This window comes from Thrips palmi, unplaced genomic scaffold (assembly GCF_012932325.1).
Source record: "Thrips palmi isolate BJ-2018 unplaced genomic scaffold, TpBJ-2018v1 HiC_scaffold_6, whole genome shotgun sequence".
Taxonomy (NCBI): domain Eukaryota; kingdom Metazoa; phylum Arthropoda; class Insecta; order Thysanoptera; family Thripidae; genus Thrips; species Thrips palmi.
Genome location: NW_023144633.1, coordinates 6268689 through 6287299, shown reverse-complemented (window position 1 = coordinate 6287299; position 18611 = coordinate 6268689). Strand labels below are relative to the sequence as shown.

Sequence of the window (18611 nt, the reverse complement as noted above, 5' to 3'; positions counted from 1 at the left end):
TTAGCTGGTTACCTGCCAAGCAACCACTCTCGCAAAACAAAATTTGTGGCGGATATACCCAAATTTTTGTTTGTTAATACTGCTAGTCGTGGGCTGCTAACTATTGTTTGCAAGCCTTCAAAAATTTCTAGTAAACAAGCTAAATGCGATCTGACGAGACCAGTTGATGTCATCGTCGTCCAGTCGCCGTCGCGGTGGAGGAGATCGCCGCGAGAGTGCGCTGCGCGCGTCGCGCCGCCGCTCGCGCGCGGTGACAGTGTAGCATGCGTTTTCAGTTAGTCTGGGCGCCGTCGATTTGTACAATTGTCTGCCAGGTGGCGGATCGCTTCCCCTGCTGGAGTAACACTTGACTCCAGCGGGCAATTCTGAGTGATTCGTGAGCGCGTCAAGGGTCACTGAAGACTCCGTCCTACTTAAGATGTGTCCGTGACCGTTAGACCACGTGGAGTAGACATTATTCGTAATGATGGTTTCATCTTTTCATCTCGGAATAACTAGGGGGCAAACAACTTGAGTAGTTCATCAGCAAGATTTGATTGGTTTACAGCTAAGGATTCCTTACAGTTCCAGCTAGGCCGTTAGATCCGTTGCTAGAATCGCCCAGCTGACACTTTTTAGCCACACAGTTAAAAAATTAGCTGCGCCTATAGAGCTAATCTTATTGGTGCGGGTGCTAATTTTTTAGCTCTGATGAAAATTATTTTTTTGCGTGTAGAGCTCAAAACGCTTCTCGAATTTTGGCCGCTCCACCGGTCTTCTGGCCCACTGTGGGCCGGTGCGCGCGCCGCGGTGATGTACGCTGATGAAGGTACGCGACGCGGCCCCAGGCTTGACGAACGGACGGACTCGGTCCTGGTGGCGCTTAGCTCGCCGCCAGCGCCAGCACGGCCGGGACGGATGGCGGTCTTGAGCGGCCCGCCCTTGGCCCCGGCACCTCGCCGACGACGCTCCGGGACCCTGGACGGGCGGTCGACGGGCAGGTGCACGGAGGGCGCGGGGAAGGCCGCGCACGCCCTTGCCAAGGAGACGACGACGACGATGATAATGACGGCGATTTTGTTGAACCGTGTGAAAAACGCGGCCGCTGCGTGTGTGCATGGCGCCGCATGGCGCGGCCGACCGATTAAAACTATTTTTCTGTTTGCGTGGTTGTCAGTGTTTCGCTTCGTTAGCTAAGCCCCGGCAGTGCGTCGTCGTCGCCACGGCCGCCACCGGCCGCCCCGAGACTCCGGGATTCTGAGATTCGCCGCGCCTGATTGCATGCAGTTCCAGGGAAACGTTCTCCACCCGAGTAATGGTGGCGTTCTGCTTCTTCTTTAGAAGAATTTTTTTTCAAGTTTGAAGAAGTCGGTGAAGTGGGGTGTTGTGGTCCCGGCCCGGGTTGAGGTGCGTCTGCCCGGGAACGGAAATCCGAGCGACGAGATGATGAGCTGTCGCACAGTGGGCCAGAAGATCGGTGGAGGCGGACAAAGCTCAAGACGCGTTTTGAGCTCCAGAGGCGCTAAATGGGATTCAAACCGAACGTGTGACCTCACCAACGGATTCCTCGTTCGGAGAGCAATCCATTGGTGGGGTCACACGGTCGGTTCGAGTCCTGTTTAGCGACTCGGAGCTCAAAACGTGTCCAGAGTTTTGTCCGCCTCCACCGCTCTTCTGGCCCACTGTGTGTCGACGCGAGGCGGGCTGGCCCGGGGCCTTGAACCGGAGGGGCCTCCCGCCCCTCGTGACCCCCGTGAGGGAGGACGGACGTGCCGCGCTCGGCCTTCTCCGCGTTGACGAATTAATCCAGCCCGTCCGATCCCGAACGTCTCCATCGCCCTCTCTCCCCCTCTCTCTCGCACCCCCGCGAAGCGCCGCACGAGTGCGAGAGAGAGGGAGAGTCGGCAGATGAATAGCCGTCGGTGGAGGATGGGGGCTGCGAAAGGTTGCGCCGCCTCGCCGCTTCGCCGTTATCGGTGCGAGCGGCCGGGCCGGGCAGCTGGTGAGGCGCAAAGGCGCAAAGGCCACCGCCTTGTAAGTTGGTAAGTGCAGTCCAGCGCAGTGCAGGGCCTGGACTGGGCAATGGGCCTACAGGGGGATGAGCCCACCGAACCACTTTCACTTTCATTCGTTAATCGGCCGAAAACGAGATGCAAAATGCCCTCGGACGGCCGGCCCGCCCGCCGCGCCGCCTCGCTCCCGTTGTTGTTGTTGTTTTTGTTGGCGCCGGCGACGACGCCCTGTGTTTCCCTTTCACACGCGTCGCGACGCTTCTTTTCGGCACCGCCTCCGGCTCGGCTGGGCCGGCAGGCAGGCCGATGCGATGCAGTGAAGGGAGCGCCACGCCACGCGTTTCGATTCTTCTGCCCCTCCCCCCCCTCCCCTCTGGCGCGGCGGGCCCTTGCGTAATCTAATATAAGCGGTGCGAGAGTGGACCGCCGGACCGCCCACTTGCACTCGTTGGCCGCCGCCATACAGATCACTCAAGTGACCGGGACTGGACTGGACGGCGTGGCGGCGCTGGCGGGCGCACGCGCGGGCACGCCCCCTGTGTGTGTGTGTGTGTGTGTGTGTGTGTGTGTGTGTGTGTGTGTGTGTGTGTGTGTGTGTGTGTGTGTGCGAGCGCTATTGATGCCCCTGCTGGGTCATTATTTGCATGGATGCCCCGCCCTGCCCCGGCACGCCCCGACTCTGTTCGTGGGAGAGCAGCGCGGCGCAGCAGCGCGCCTGTCTCTGCTGCGCGTTGCTGTCGGACAAGACGGCATTTTTCGGCCCGACCGAGAGGGAGAGTCCGGAGAGCCCGACGAGTCGCTGCGGGGGGCGCATGCCTCCTGCCACGCCTCGTCAACGTCGCCGTCGACGTCCTCCGCGGGGAGACTGTTCCTGGACTGTTCCCGTCGCCGTCACGTTCGCCTGATGCGGCTCGGCGCGCGCTCTCGTCGCTCTGTCTCTCTCGCACCCACGCGTGGTGCCCCACGAGTGCGAGAGAGAGGCAGGTAGCGGGAGGGGAGCGCCTGCCGGGTGGGCTGGCCCGCCGCGCCGCGCGGGTCGGCCGGGCGGCCTACCCCGACTTCCGCGGGCGCTTTGGCCGCCGCACGCTGCCCGCCGCTTCGTTTCTGTCTCTCTCGCACTTGCAACGGGACAGGGGGACCGCACGGGGCGCCTTACCGCTCGCACTCGGCCTGACCCTCCGCACGTCCAGCCGCGTTACGTAGCGGGACGGTGCATGAGTGACGTGAGAGAGAGAGAGAGAGAGAGAGAGAGAGAGAGAGAGAGAGAGAGAGAGAGAGAGAGAGGAAAGACCCGACCCTTGCTCCATGTAGAGCACCGTGCGCACTGTACAGACTTGTACACTATACACTGGACGGTCCCGTAGAGTGTCGCGCCCGGGGCGAGCCCGGGGTCAGCCCTGTGTCCGAACACAAAAGAAGGGAACGGTCTGCCTAGCGGTCTCGGAAAAAAGGGGACGGGGCGGCGGTTCGGGGAAACCAAGGAAAGAATTGTGGAAAACTATGGAAATTGGGTGAAAAAGCGCGCATGCCTTCGTCTCGTCCTGTCTTCCGGTGAGGCCGGTACACTGAAAAACCAAACGTGGTCTAGACCGCACCAACTGGTGTGGTCAAATGGATGCCATTTTGACCACACCGGTTGGTGTGGTCTAGACCACGTTTGGTGCGTTTGGTGTGGTCTAGACCACACCAAACGTGGCCAAACGTGGTCTAGACCGCACCATACGTGGCCAAACGTGGTCTAGACCACACCAACTGGTGTGGTCAAAATGGCATCCATCTGACCACACCAGTGGTGCGGTCTGGACCACGTTTGGTTTTTCAGTGTACAGAAAGTTCGGTTCGAGATATCGGAAGCGGCGCAGTACTGCCTTGCCCCCGGTGCCCCGATTGCTCTCCGCTGGAGGCCGGGAACGTCTTGAATAAGATGACTGGGACTCGCACTTCCCACATCACTATACCGCTCGCCGTGCTGTTTGTGGCTCACTTTTCACTTTATCGGCGCGGTGGCCTGCTGTCTGTCTGTATATCTGTCTGCCTGCCTGCCTGCCTGTCTGTCTGTATATCTGTCTGTCTGTCTGTCTGTCTGTCTGCCTGTCTGTCTGTCTGTCTGACTGCCTGTCTGACTGTCTGTCTGCCTGCCTGCCTGCCTGTCTGTCTGTCTGTCTGTCTGACTGCCTGTCTGACTGTCTGTCTGCCTGCCTGCCTGCCTGTCTGCCTGTCTGTCTGTCTGTCTGTCTGTGCGTGTGCCGGCCTCGGTGTCAGTGCTTATCTGGCAGGTGGATTCCTTGTGGTGCTAAGTGCGGCTTCGTACTTCGATCGGCCTGCCTCGGGCCTGCCGAGCGATTCTGAAGCGTCTTCGTCGCTCTGTCTCTGTCGCACTCATGGGGCTCTCCGTAAGAGTGCGAGAGAGACAGAGCGACAAATGGCTGAATGGCTCGGCTGCCTGGAGGTCGCGCCGTCTTCGAGTGCGCTGTAAAGTCCCAGAACGCTGTGAGACAAATTTGCACGCGGCCGTGCGTGGCTTCCTTGTGTGTTTTCTCTCTCTCGCTCTCGTGCCCTCTCTCAGTCCCGCCTCGAGGGCTTTCTCTCTCTCTCTCTCTCTCTCTCTCTCTCTCTCTCTCTCTCTCTCTCTCTCTCTCTCGCTCACGCCTCCCCTTTTTCCACTCCCGTACTTGTAAGCAAGCGTGCGAATATTCGGCGGCCATGTGGGCTCCTTTCTTGAATACGCGTATGTAAGACCGGGCCGACTTGGCCTGCGCGTGTGTGAGTGTCCGTGTCTGTGTGTGCCTACGCTGCCGGGGTCGCTCAACATCCACTCTGTCTCAGGCAGTCGTCCCCGGTCCGCGGCGAGCAGAGGTTGGCTCGCGGAGCACGCGCGTGCGCGGTGTGTGCTGCGTGTGTGTGAGTGTCCGTGCGTGCGTGTGTGTGTGTGTATGTGTATATGTGTGTGTGTTGTCTGTGTCTGTGGCCCCTCTCGAAGGCGGCGCGCCGAGCACCTTGAAGCCGGGCATTGAAGCGTTCGGAACACGTCGGAAAGGACTCTCGGTGAAGTGCGTGGTCACTAGAGGGGTTCGTTTTGCACGAAGTTTCGAAATGTCATTGGGCCCGCTCGGATTCCGGTTCTACGTCCAATTATAAGATTTTTGACACCTTGGTCGACTCGATCAGACCACCGGAAGGGGTCGCACCAGGCCTCGGAAGTTCTTGTCGACGGACACGCCGGTTGCCGACTTTCCAGGGGCTAAACACGCGTAACGCTTCGTTTCTCAGAAAATTTCATAAAATTAAAGTTGCTGGAAATGTAAAAGTACGTTGGAATCAAAATTTTGATATTCAAAAAGTCGAACTTTTGTTGCCTACTTACAGGGGGCAAAAGGTCGGAAATCTATATTAAACACGTTACACATAGGAACTGTTACACAAATGTATGTAGGTTAGTAAAAAACAATTATAATTAAGTACACTTTGACTTTATATATCATAAATAATGTTTTAGTACCATTATGCAGATTATGGTTGCAGTTCACGAACGGTGCCTAAGGAATTTGCTAAGTTTATCACATTTACGATCCACTGTTACAACGAAGAGGAGACGCTGCATTTCTTCTTCGTCGGTGGTAATCTCGTTTCCCTCGATGAGTCTGGTAACTCATTCCAACCCCACGTCATCTGATTTATTTACATTGTTAAAATTTGAGACCATCTCTGTGCTCTCCTAAAAGTTTATGTCAGGATTCAATACTAAGGAATCTCTTTTCGGAAAGCTAGTTGCTTACCTCGTAGCTTTAAAAAACCACAAGAATTGTTTGCATTCACAGTGTCAGCCAGGGTGACTGAGGCCAAAACAGGTGGCTCATCGTAGCAGCCTACGTCAAATGTAGTTTCTTAGCCTCTATTTTCCTCGAAGATCACTTCGATGTTAAAGAGAAACATAACAAGCTTGGTAGATGAACACCAGTCTTGAATACTGGCATAAACTTTTAGGAGAGCCCGAGCACAGAGATGGTCTTAAATTTTAACAATGTAAATAAATCAGATGACGTGGGGTTGCAATGAGTTACCAGGCTCATCGAGGGAAACGAGATTACCACCGACGAAGAAGAAATGCAGCGTCTCCTCTTCGTTGTAACAGTGGATCGTAAATGTGATGAACTTAGCAAATTCTAGGCAGCGTTAGTGAACTGTGTAACCATAATCTGCATAATGCACTGTGACAAAAAGGTACGGAAAATTCTGTTAATTTTTTTGCCAGGATTCTCCGTAGCCCACTTATCAATATTCTCCGTAGGCTCTTACAGTATTCTCCGTAGGGCCGTACAGTATTCTCTGTAAGTCCACACAGTCTTCTCCGTAGGACCTGGAAGACTGTTTGTTTAGTCCTACGGAGATCACTGTAAGGTCTCACGGAGAATACTGTGCGGTCCTACGGAAAATGCTGTAAGAGCCTACAGAGAATATTGATAAGGGGGCTACGGAGGATTACCACAAGCTGTTTACAGAATTTTCCGTAGCTTTTTGCCACAGTGTGGTACAAAAACATTTATAATATATGAAGTCAAAGTGTACTTAAATATAATTGTTTTTTACTAACCTACATACATTTGTGTAACAGTTCCTATGTGTAACGTGTTTAATATAGATTTCCGACCTTTTGCCCCCTGTAAGTAGGCAACAAAAGTTCGACTTTTTTGACTTTTTGAATATCAAAATTTTGATTCCAACGTACTTTTACATTTCCAGCAACTTTCATTTTATGAAATTTTCTGGGAAACGAAGCGTTACGCGTGTTTAGCCCCTGGAAAGTCGGCAACCGGCGTGTCCGTCGACAGGAACTTCCGAGGCCTGGTGCGACCCCTTCCGGTGGTCTGATCGAGTCGACCAAGGTGTCAAAAATCTTATAATTGGACGTAGAACCGGAATCCGAGCGGGCCCAATGACATTTCGAAACTTCGTGCAAAACGAACCCCTCTAGCGTGGTCACCTTAGCGAGTGTTGTGACAGTGTCGTGAGTCGGAGGTTCGAGGTTCGCGCACCCGGCGGCGCGCCGTTTTCCTTTCGTCGAGTGGCGATCGTAGTTCGGTTTTCCGTTTCTCGGTACTCGGTTGACAGTGTGCCAAGCGTGCGTCAGTGTGTGTGCGTGCCACACCTACACGTGTGAGCGCGGCCGTGCGTTGTGCGGTCTACTCTTTTCCCCTCTTTCTCGTCGAGACTGCCGCCACACCAGTTTGCGGACTGTCAAGTGACCGGCACGCCGCGGCAGCGAACCTAAACCTCATTTGCGTCCCAAGTGGCTGGAATAATTTTCAAGTGCGTGCGAACCGCCGCGCGGGAAACGACCGCACAATCAATGACACTGTTTGTTTCTCGCAGAAAATAATTTTTCTGCTCCTTTTTTTTCGGCGAGTCGCCAGACTAATGGAAGTCAAAGTCATGCCTGACCCGCCCGGGCTGCCGGGCCTTCCGATCGGCGACGAGCGATACTGTACACAGAGAGCCAGGTTGCCAACAGGCGCCCAGCGGGGCGCACCGCGGGCACATGGGGGCAACTCTATTCTGTCACACTAACAGTGCCGCGGGCGCCCCGCGGGGGGCGGCGGGGGCAAGGGTCGATGGGGCCCTCGGCAGGTGTGACTTAAGCCGCGGCCGATATGAGGCGGCGATTGCGAACAACAACAACAACACGAGGCCCCCGGTCGGTCAGAGGCGCAAGGACGTTCGCCTGCGCCGCGCCACGCCGCCACGCCTCCGTCCCGGGTCGCCTGGCCTAGCCTGGCCTGCCCCGCGCCCCCGTGTCTGCGCTCTGCACTACAAAGCCTCCGACTGCGTTTTCAACCTCCGCCATTTTTCTGTCGGCTTCGTTTATTTTCAAAAGTGGCATATTTTTCGGAAAAAAAAAGTTTTTAAGTCACTCTGTGGCGCCGCCGGCAGCTTAATTCCTCGTGGTAATTTTTTTTTCTAATTTATTTCTCAGCCGCAACAACAGAGCAGCCCAAAACCGCACTGGGAAGCCGCGTGAGAGGGGGGGGGGGGGTGTCTAGCGAGGGCACGCGGTGGGCCCCAAGTTGGTGGGCCCCAAGTTGGTGGGCCCCAAGTTGGTGGGCCCCAAGTTGGTGGGCCCCAAGTTGGTGGGCCCCAAGTTGGTGGGCCCCAAGTTGGTGGGCCCCAAGTTGGTGGGCCCCAAGTTGGTGGGCCCCAAGTTGGTGGGCCCTTCGAGTCGCTTTGTCACCAGGGAGACAGGTGCAGCGTGCGTCCGTCAACACAGTGAAAAAAACAAAAAGGCTGCTTTGTTTTGACAATTTTTTTTTGCGAGGGCGATATTGATGAAAGAAAACCAGACCGTCGTTTTTCGTTTTCGTAACTAGTATAGGCTGGTCTCGACGAAGCGCCCTTCCTGGGTCTTGGGGGCCCGGTTCTCTCGGATCGTGAACGGGGCGACCCGGCGACGCGACGCAATGCAGGTCGGGCGGGGCGGGGCGGGGCGGGGCGAGGCGGGGCGGGGCGGGGCGGGGCGAGCTGCAGTGCCGACTGCTGTTAATAAACTCGCGCGGGCCCCCAGGCCCAGGTCTAACAGCAGAGACACACAACGTTCTCGCTCTGTCCGCATACCACTCGCGCGCTGTCTCTCTCACTCTCTCACACGCACGCACACACTCACACCTGAGCCGACCCCAATCAAGATGGCCATCCACAGGCCCGTTGTCATTTAGCGCGAGGCCAGCCCAGAGGCCATAGCGCACCGCGCCGCCACGCCGCGGTCGCGGGTTCAAGTCTCCGCGGGGGTAAACGGCCGCAGTAAAAACGACAGAAAACTGAGTCACAACGTCAACACAGACACGCCGTCCTCGTGGGGCCGGTGTGCGACAGAGACAGTCAGCAGAGGGGAAGACTGATTCCGAGAGTCGTTTTCGTCGCTCTGTCTCTCTCGCACTCACGGGGCGCCCCGTGTCGGTGCGAGAGAGACAGAGCGACGAGAACGACTCTCGGAATCAGTGTGCTGGTCCGGTGCCAAAAGTGGCGGCCGCGTCGGGGGAACGGCGGGATGTGAACCACGATGCGAACGGACAGATGGCTCCATCTGTCGGAAACTGGCCGAACCAGTGCGTGGCGCGGCACTGCGCGGCGCGGCGGGGCGGGGAAGCACCGAGCACCGCGGCCGGCCGTCCTTCCCCTCAGCACCACTTACTTCCGTCAGATGCGGCGTCGGGGCGGGACGGGGACCGGGCCTCATCGCGAAACGCGTAGACTTGTTCGTCACTCATTCACAGCTGCCTAAAGACAGGTTCTCGTTCACTCGCCTTTCCCCGACATCGTTTAACTATCGGTTTCCGCACCTGAAAGAAAGAAGGAGGAGGAGAAAAATCGTGGATTGTATAAATTTTTTAGTGTTGATTAATTTTTTTTTCACGTTGAGGCGACAAGTAAGCGAACAATGGCATCCATGAGAGGCCATGCCCGGCCATGCCCTCCTCGCGTTGCATCGGCGACCATCGGCGCCTCTGGCACAATGCTCTGGGCGCCGGCCAAGCGCACGCACACAGACAACCACCACACACACACACACACACACACACACACAACACACACACACAGACACACACACACACAGAGGGAAACAGCGCGCTGGCACGGTTAGTGGTCCGTCCCTCGTGTGTTCCGAGATCTCGGCGTACGCGATGTCCCATCTGCCTCGCCGGCTGCCGACCGCCCCGCGGACACCGGTCCTCAGCGCGGACACAAGGAAACGAGGAAAACGAGGAAAAAAATAAAAATAATGCGGGTATTTGAACCCACGACTCTGCGCTTGCCAAATGATTGGCGCGCGTCGCTGCGGCTTGTCGCGAAAGGCTTGTGAAACGGCTGCATCGCCGCGACGTGATGGCGGCGTGCGGTTAGCAGGTCCCGGAGTCCTGGAGGCACTCATTGGCTTGGGTGCCGCCGTGCCATGCCGTGCCGTGCCGCGCCCTGCCGCGCCGCCGTAGGCATGGATTCGGATTCGGATTGGATTGGCTGGCGGCGCCGCGAGGGTCAGGGCCAGAGAGGACGGCGACGTTTGGAAACGCATCGAAGCATCCAACCGCCAGGCCGAGGCCGGCCCGGCCGGCCCGGCCAGCCAATCCCTGGACGAGGCGAGGCGCCCTTCGCGACGAGCAATCGGAGTGTCGACACTCTGGGGGAATGAGGCTGTGGATGATGGAGGCGGTGAGCACCGCATTGCCCCCGCGCACTTCAAGTCTTAGGCCGCTGCGGTGGCCGTGGTGGCTGGCGACTCTGTGGGGTTGGCACCCATGTTAGTAACCTTCGGTGAGGCGGCCGCAGTGCCAATGACCAGGCCTCTGGGTCTTCGTTTGGGAGCAGTGCACAGTGGGCCGGAAGACGCGTTTTGAGCTCCACAGTCGCTAAGCAGGACTCGAACCGAACGTATGACCCCACCAATGGATTGCTCTCCGAACGAGGAATCCATTGGTGGGGTCACTCGTTCGGTTCGATTCCTGCTTAGCAACTGTGGAGATCAAAACGCGTCTAGGATTTTGGCCGCCTCCACCGGTCTTCTGGCCCACTGCAGTGGTCGGACTTCCAGTGCCTCGGCGCGCCGTCTCTGCAGGGGGTCGCGGGTGGTGCGACTCTGTGCATTTGCGGCGCCTCGTTACGTCAAACGGAAACGGCCATTCCAGTTCCAGCGCGGCCCGTCTCTCTTGCACCCATACGGGTACGGGACGCCGCGCGAGTGCGAGAGAGACAGAGCGACGAAAGCGACTCCCGGAATGAGTCTGCAGTGCGCAGGGCACGGCACGGCCGGGCGACCAGATTAGTGTCTTTTCCTGACAGGCGAGGCGGCAGCGCGTCGCAGAGCGTGCCGGGCATCGTTAGGGGCTCGCTGGCTGGCAATTAGCTGGCGATTGGGCGATCGCCGACCAATCAGCGACGAGCTAGCCTGGCTAGCCTCGCGACAGGGAGGGCGCACTGCCCAGGCACTGCAAGGCACTGCCGCCGAACTGGCCCGGCCGGTCGCGCGCAAACTGCAGTGTGCCGGGGAAAGCAGACGACGGCTTGGCCAGGCTTGGCCAGGCTTGCCGCGGATGGACCACGCCGTCAGCCTCGCCTGCCTCGCCACCAGCATGCCCTTGCCGGCCATCGCGAGCACACGTGCGGAGCTGCGCAGCGCTGTCTCTCTCGCACCCCCACGGGACGCCGCCCCAGTGCGAGAAAGACGGGGCGAACCAGGTGGAACCAGGTGGCAGCACTGCTAAGTGATGGCGGGAAATCGCGGCCGACTGGGGCCGACGCGGCTGGCTGCAGCTTCGGCCTGTGGTCGCCGGTCGCGCCGTGCGGTCTACGGCCACTGTTTGTCGTCGTGTGGTCAGGGACAATCCGACAGTCGCTTTCGTCGCTCTGTCTCTCTCGCACTCGCGGGCCGCCCCGAAGGGGTGCGAGAGAGACAGACGCCGATTGCCCGTCAGTGTACCAGCCGCTTTCAAATACCGAGCCTGGCAATTGTTTTGATCCATCGGTTTCTTGAATTTATACGCAACCAACTAAAGGAAAAGAAGAAAAAGTTTGCCGCGGCCGGGACTCGAACCCGCGATGCCGCGATGCGCCGCCCTTGGGCGCACATGGTGCTAAGCCTTTAGCGCCCGGCCCCGTCCCAGCCTTGCATTGCTCCACGCTCAATGGCGCGCTGCCGTCGGTCTCTCTCGCACTCACGGGGCGGCCCGCATGTGAGCGAGAGAGACCGGCCGCTGCGCCGGACCGCGCGCTGCGACGCGCTGCACCTGTCTCGTCTCCGTTTCCGCTGCGAGCCCCGACGCCGCGACGTGTATGGATGTGTGGATCGCGCCGCTCCCGTATTGCCTCTCTATGGCGTTGCGTTATTCGTCCGCTCAGGAAGGACCCTTGGACCTTCGGACAGTGGGCCAGAAGACCGGCGGAGGCGGTCAAAATCCCTGACGCGTTTTGAGCTCCAGCGTCGCTAAATGGGACTCGAACCGAACGTGTGACCCCACCAATGGATTGCTCTCCGAACGAGGTGGGGTCACACGTTCGACTCGAGTCCTGCTTTACGACTCTGGAGCTCGAAAAGTGTCTGGAGTTTTGGCCGCCTCCACCGGTATTCTGGCCCACTGTGCGACGGCTTGGATGTGCAGGGTTTCACCCTGGCCCCCCCAGCTTAAAATTCCACCTGGAAATTGGTCTGGATTTATTTCCATTGTGGAAAGTAGAATCCAGAGGGATCTGAAATCCAGCTGGTATTTGGAACGTTTTCCCATCTGGAATTTTATGAATTCCATTGTGGGTTTCCGATTTCCAGTATGGATTTACACATCTGTGGAAATGGAAATCACTCCAAAATACTGTACTCGTTTATTTGTAAAAAAGAGGCTTACTTTAACACTGCTAATCGCAGTGACTTTAGAATGGAGCGTGCCCCCTGTGGTCCCCCAATTTCTCAAAATATGGATTCTTTTCACGTATTCATACTGATTCAAGCAGGAATTAGTTGAGTATTTAGAGCAAGCTTATCAAGTAGATAAGCTAAAGCCAGCTCGGCAATGGTGCAGACACCAAAGAGGTGCAAGTGCCACTGCCTCAAAACTTGATTGATGTGCCAGATGGTACTGGATTTGTCACATGTCCTCTGGAATTAGACTTCCTCGACTAGGGAAATTGGGAGCCTTGGTCACAAGCGAGAGATAACTTAGATTATAAAAATCTCAGCCTGTAATACTGACACATACATCACTCACATAAGGATTCATAACTCTCATGGATACCGTTCAGAATCCACCTATTCGGAAGTATGAGGGCACTTTCTTTGAGCTAGGAGAGCCTTTTATCTACTTCAGGACAAAAAAGCGACACTAGCGCCACCTAGCGGTCAAAGCTTACAAAATCCAGTCTGGAAATGATAAATCCATCCTGGATTTCTAGTAAAATCCATTGTGGAAATCTCGCTATGGAAATCAGACTTTCCACAGTGGAATACAATTTCCATTCTGGGTTACTCAAACCGTTAGGGAAAAAAAAATTTTCCCATCTGGAACCCTTATTTCCGACAGCAGCCTGGTATGGAAATGACCCTTTCATGGAAAATAAACCATATGGATATGAGCAATCCAGATGGAAACAAGGAAATCCAGGAAATTCCAGGTGGAATTTAAGCTGGGCCGCGTGCACTCCTTCAGAAGGAGCTGCAGCAACGCCGGGTCCTTCAAGTAGGGCGGCAAGTAGGACTCTAGGCCGACGCACTCGAGAGATTTGGACGGCTTACCGACTTACGCGTGTTGCGACAGGTGTGGGTGTGTGCATGTGTGAGTGTGTGTGTGAGTGCGCGGACAGGAAAAGGAAATCTGATACCGCGCCTTGTTAATAATAAACGTGGCGCGTCCCTGATCGCCGGCGACATTCGAACGGGCCGCCGCACCTCGCCTCGCCCACGCCACGCCACGCCACGCCGCACAGTGGGCCAGAAGACCGGTGGTGGCGGACGAAACTCTGGACGCGTTTTGAGCTCCAGAGTCGCTAAACAGGCCTCGAACCGAACGTGTGACCCCACCAATGGATTCCTCGTTCGGAGAGCAATCCATTGGTGGGGTCACACGTTCGGTTCGAGTCCCATTCAGCGACTCTGGAGCTCGAAACGCGTCCAGGGTTTTGGCCGCCTCCACCGGTCTTCTGGCCCACTGTGCGGCGCGCCACAGCTGATGCCGGGCCGGTGGCGCTGGCGGTGCGGCGGCAGTGGCGGCACGACGCTGCGAGACAAGACAGTTGTCGTCGTCGGCGGCGGCTGGCGGGCGTGTGTGGCACACTGTGTGCGCGCGCGTGGCGTGTCGACTTATCTCCGTTGTGACCTGCTCCGCCTGCTCGGCCTGCTTTGAGGCATGGCGTGGGCCTCTCGGTCGAGTGCGTGCGCGTGACGGGGCGCGGGCCAAGGCGGCCGGACCGGACAGTGAGCGTGTGTTAGTGAGTTGTTGTTTTGACAAAAGGCCCCACACCGCGGGCATGGCTTCCTTCGACGAGCTGCAGTTGGACTGGTCGGCGCTCTGCCAGGACTGCACGGACTGCTGGACGCCCGAAGGTAAGGCGGCGGGGCGACCAGAGTCGCAAGAACGCGGCCAACTTGTCGTTTTTTGTGACAGAGTGGCATTTTTGCGGCAACTTGGCGATGTTCGGGCTCCGCCGGAAATGACTGTGTTAGTGTGTGTGAGGGAGAGCTTTGTTGTTCTGGGGAGGGGGCGGGGCCGGCCTGGGTCTGACGGAATCGGAATGACACCGGGTTTGAGGTTGTGTTCCGGACGCACCTCATTCAAACCATCAACAAACTAGTGTGTCTCGCGCGCGTAGTTCCGCAACACTCGTGGTGGTTTTTTTTTTCGCCTAGGGAATTTCGACGATGTTATCTCAATCCCGAGTGCGGTCGGGATTAGCATTTTTAATGGGAACGGAAACTAATTAGTCATAAATCGGGTGGACGGAAAGAGCATGTCAAGTGGGAGTCGCAGCACTGCCTCGCCTCGCCGCTAGACTGAACTGAGTCTGCCGGAGGCTCACAGTGGGCCAGAAGACCAGTGGAGGCGGCCAAAACTCCAGACGCGCTTCGAGCTCCAGAGTCGCTAAACAGGACTCGAACCGAACGTGTGACCCCATCAATGGATTGCTCTCCGAACGAGGAATCCATCGGTGGGGTCACACGTTCGATTCGAGTCCAGCTTAGCGACTCTGGAGCTCAAAACGCGTCTAGAGTTTTGGCCGCCTCCACCGGTCTTCTGGCCCACTGTGCGGCTGCGGCGGCTGCCTTTTGCTTTTACTATGCCGGTCGCGCGGCGAGGCGCATGCCGTGCATGGCGGAGAGCGGAGTGGCGGTTCAATTTTATCGTTTTGCAGTGTGACTGTCGGGGTCGTTGACGACGACGACGTACTGCAGACTGGTGCCGAGAGTCGTTCTCGTCGCTCTGTCGCTCTCGCACCCCCTACGGGACGCCCCGTGAGTGCGAGAGAGACAGAGCGACGAAAGCGACTCTCGGAATGAGTCCGCAGCTGCAGGTGGAGCCTGTCCCGGCAGACGCGGCGGGGTGCCCGTCGTCCGCCGTCGCGGTGCCGTTCCCGGTCCCGGTGACGCAACGGCCAGTAAAGCACGACGTCGTACCGCCGCGCAAAGCAGTGTAGGCCCGCGCAAAGCGTCGATGGCGGCTCAAGTGTCGCCGGTGCGTACACTGCGTGTGTCGCGGGCAGGGTAGGGCCGCCGTCACGGGGATTCGCGTCGCGTTGGCCGAGCGGCTTCCGCGGTTGTCCGCGGGGTCACGGGTTCAAGTACCGGCGGCGGCCGTGCCGTTTCCGCACTACTTTGGCTGGCGAGCCGTCGGTACAAACGAGTGCGTGGCACCAGCGCCGCCACACTGGAAGCGCGAGCCCAGCACGCGAAGCGCGAAGCGCACGGCCGTGGTGCGGATTTCCATAGCAATCGCCCAGGGACTTTCTCACACGCGAATTGTGCACGCGTGCGTGGCTGCGTGGCTACACACGAGTCGAGCCGAGCCGCGCCGGCGTTCCCGCCATAACACGCGGATGGAATCAGTGGACGCGCCGCCCGCTACGTCCAGCGACACATGGCGTTCCCATGGGCGGGGCGGGGCGGGGCGCCCGGTTTGCATTGACTCCGAACCCATTGGCGTGGGCCGCTCCGTCCCAGTCCCGCGACTCCTAGGGCAAGGATGGAGATAGAGAAAAAAAAGAAAGATGAAAATAAGAAAAACGGTTGAGCCGCAGGGGGGAGGTTGGGTTCGAACCCACGCCCGCTTTTCAATTTCTGACAGAGTGGCGAGGCGTTGGGCCATTTTCCTTTCACTGCGAAGGGGCCGGCCGGGCCCAGTCGAAGGCCCAGCGTGGCCCAGCGTGGCCCAACGCGCCGCGAAACTGCGCTGAATTTACGGGCGGCCTATGGTGGGGCCAGATATTGTAGCGATAAGCGAAGAAAAGGACAAAAACAACAACAAAAATTACGTTCGCCCGAGCGGTTACCTTTGTCGCTTGTAATTTTATTATGACGCGTTCAAAAATCTGGGCACGCTATTTTCCGATAAGTATTTGTAGATGTGGGTCAGCTAAGTGTGAGGTGGGGAAGGGTGGCGGGCTTGCTCGCGTTAGCGTAATGAAATTGGCATTCAAGTAGCCGCGCAGTTAGACGCTCTGCCGACCTCTACTCGAACAATTTGGCGGGCAGGCGTTTGTCTTCGGCTACACTGGGAAAAGAAACTGGGCCGAAACCGAAGTGGGTTGCCTGGCGCGGTCAAGCCTTCTCGGCTGGGATGCTGCGATGTCGACACACTGTCTGTGTGCTGTTTTGGGGCTCTTCCCATAGAAAGTAAAGTTCGTCCCGGGCGGCGTCGCGGCTCGGGCCGGCCCGAGGGTCAGTCTGCGGTGCGCCAGTGTACCAGTGTACTACACGACTGGCAGTGTCAGGACAACCTTTCACCCGCTGACTTAACCTTTTTCCTTGTTACAGGTGAGTCGTCTCCGTGTGGAGCGGAGACCTGCCGGCTGGCTGGGGCACTGGTGGACGCCCCGGGGCCTCTCCCGCCCCGGGGGGCTCGGTGAGGACGTGTTGGTGGTGGCGTTACTTTGTATCACAAGGCGGGCGCTCCGTCTCTCTCGCACTCGCGGGGCGCTCCGCAGGGGCGCGAGAGAGACGGGCCTTTCCAATTTACAGTCGGCCTGCTCTAACTCAGAAGCACGCGCGGTGGGATTTAGGTGAAGCACTCCGGTAAACACTCGGTGCCCACTCCTGCCTGCTGGCTGCCGCACAGTGTGCCGGGGACTCTGGAGACTTGCACGCGCGGGGGCACGAGAGTGGTCTGCTCGGCCTGCTTGGCGGCGCCCTGCACACTGCGAGTCGTTTTCGTCGCTCTGTGTCTCTCGCACCTACAGGGGTGCCCACGGAGTGCGAGAGAGACAGAGCGACGAAAACGACTTCCAGTGTGCTGCCTCCGCCCTGCAGTGTGATTCCGCGCACTGCGGGCAGGCCCGGGAGGCCTACCCAGGGGCCTACCGCGTACCCGCTGTCTCTCTCCCACTCATGGGGAGGTATCGGCCTGTCTCTCTCGCACAGGGAGGCGGCAGGCCTTCCCGCAGTGCGCGGAATCACTCTGCTGCCGGCCGGCGTCGCTTGGCGGCTTGGCCCGGCGCCCCAAGGCCGCGACGGCCGCGACCGCGTTGTCGTCATGGCGACGGAAGGAATGCGTTCGTCTGTCTCTCTCGCACGCGCACGGCAGCACGGGAGTCGCTGCGAGTGCGAGAGAGACGGGGCGAGGGGGTGGCGCACATCCGCCGGGAGGAAAGTGAGGAACGTTTTGTTTCCTTGTTGTTGTATTTTTTTCCGTCCTCTTCTTCTTCTTCTCGAAAGCCTCGCGAGGGCTTTACAGCCACTTAGTGAAAGCCTTTCCAGCGTCCTTGTGAAGGAAGTGCTTTTATCGCTGCACACGGCGCGGAAACGCGCTGTTTACCAATAATTTGCCTCCGCTTTTTTGACGTCCACACTTCGTTTTTTTTTTTGCGTCGCGTGTGACTTGCCTTTTAGGGCAATCTGAGAGACACAGTTGTGTCATAATTTATCCAGAATAAAAACGACCGCAAATTGCAGCAAATTATAGGAGCTTTCGTTTTTTTTTTTCAGTTTTATCAATTTTTTGTCAGTCATCAATCTGTCAAAAACCGTCCTTCTTTCCGATTTGCCGGAACTGAAAGCCGAAGCCCTTTTCTCCGTGCGGTGCCTGGCGCTGCTTGGCGGCGGCTCCCTCTAGTTTGTGGTGTACGAGTGTGTGAAGGCGGAGGCGCGAAGGAAAAACCGAACTTTCCTTTTGCATGGCCAATCAGCTTGGCGCTTCGCGATGAGGATGAAATGAAGGGTGCTGCAGAGTGGCTGCATGGCTTTGTCGCTCCGCCGCAGCCAACAACAACAACAACAACAACAACAACAAGATTTGGCCGCAATGACGGTAATAAGGCCTGGTGCATCGCAACGCGCTGCGCGTGCTGCGGAGAGGGTACCTCCGTCCCTCTCGCACTCGCGGGGCGCGCCGTGGGGGCAGTGGGGGTGCGAGAGAGACGGGGAGACTGCTCGCCGTCTGCCTATGGCGGCCTATGGCGGCCTATGGCGGCCTATGGCGAGGTGCAGCCGGCTGCAGCAGCGGCCAGCCGCACCTGTCGTCGCTCTGTCTCTCTCGCACCTGTACGGGACGCCCCGAGAGTGCGAGCCCAAAACGCGTTCAGAGTTTTGGCCGCCTCCACCGGTCTTCTGGCCCACTGTGCGGCGAAAGAAAGGCTCCACGAGGAAGCTGTCTATGCGGCTCTCACATACATCTCAACTTGTCTCGGCAGTTACGCCGAAGAGCCGTGCTTCACAGCTCCGGCGTGGCGGTTGTCTCCCTCGCGCCCCCACGCAGCGCCCCGCGAGTGCGAGAGAGACGGAGCGAGACTCGGCTTCATTAGCGCCCCGGCTGGCACTATCATTACTGGGCCCGTCTCAAGCCGCGAAGCCGCGGACGCGCTACGCGACCTTTGGGCCGGCCATCACCATCTGGCCGCGGCAGCGGCTGCGGGCTGCAGCTGGACGCGCATCGGGCGGCGCGG

The 18611-nt window shown here is 58.1% G+C and overlaps 1 protein-coding gene across 4 annotated transcripts in view; it reads left to right on the top strand.

Annotated features, from left to right (window-relative positions):
- The window catches only part of LOC117651781, a 62357-nt gene that overhangs the window by 10857 nt on the left and 32889 nt on the right, over positions 1–18611 (top strand). The window contains exons 1-2 of one of the 4 annotated variants that reach the window (XM_034396125.1): positions 4804–4847; positions 13973–14064. The exons of 1 other annotated variant lie outside the window; for it this stretch is intronic. In XM_034396125.1, coding sequence (XP_034252016.1) covers positions 13989–14064 — 76 coding nt within the window. In that variant the 5' untranslated portion in view covers positions 4804–4847; positions 13973–13988. Of the gene's footprint in view, positions 1–4803; positions 4893–13727; positions 14065–18611 lie in introns of those variants that run through there. 2 more of the 4 variants (XM_034396124.1, XM_034396122.1) reach the window with 2 other exon arrangements.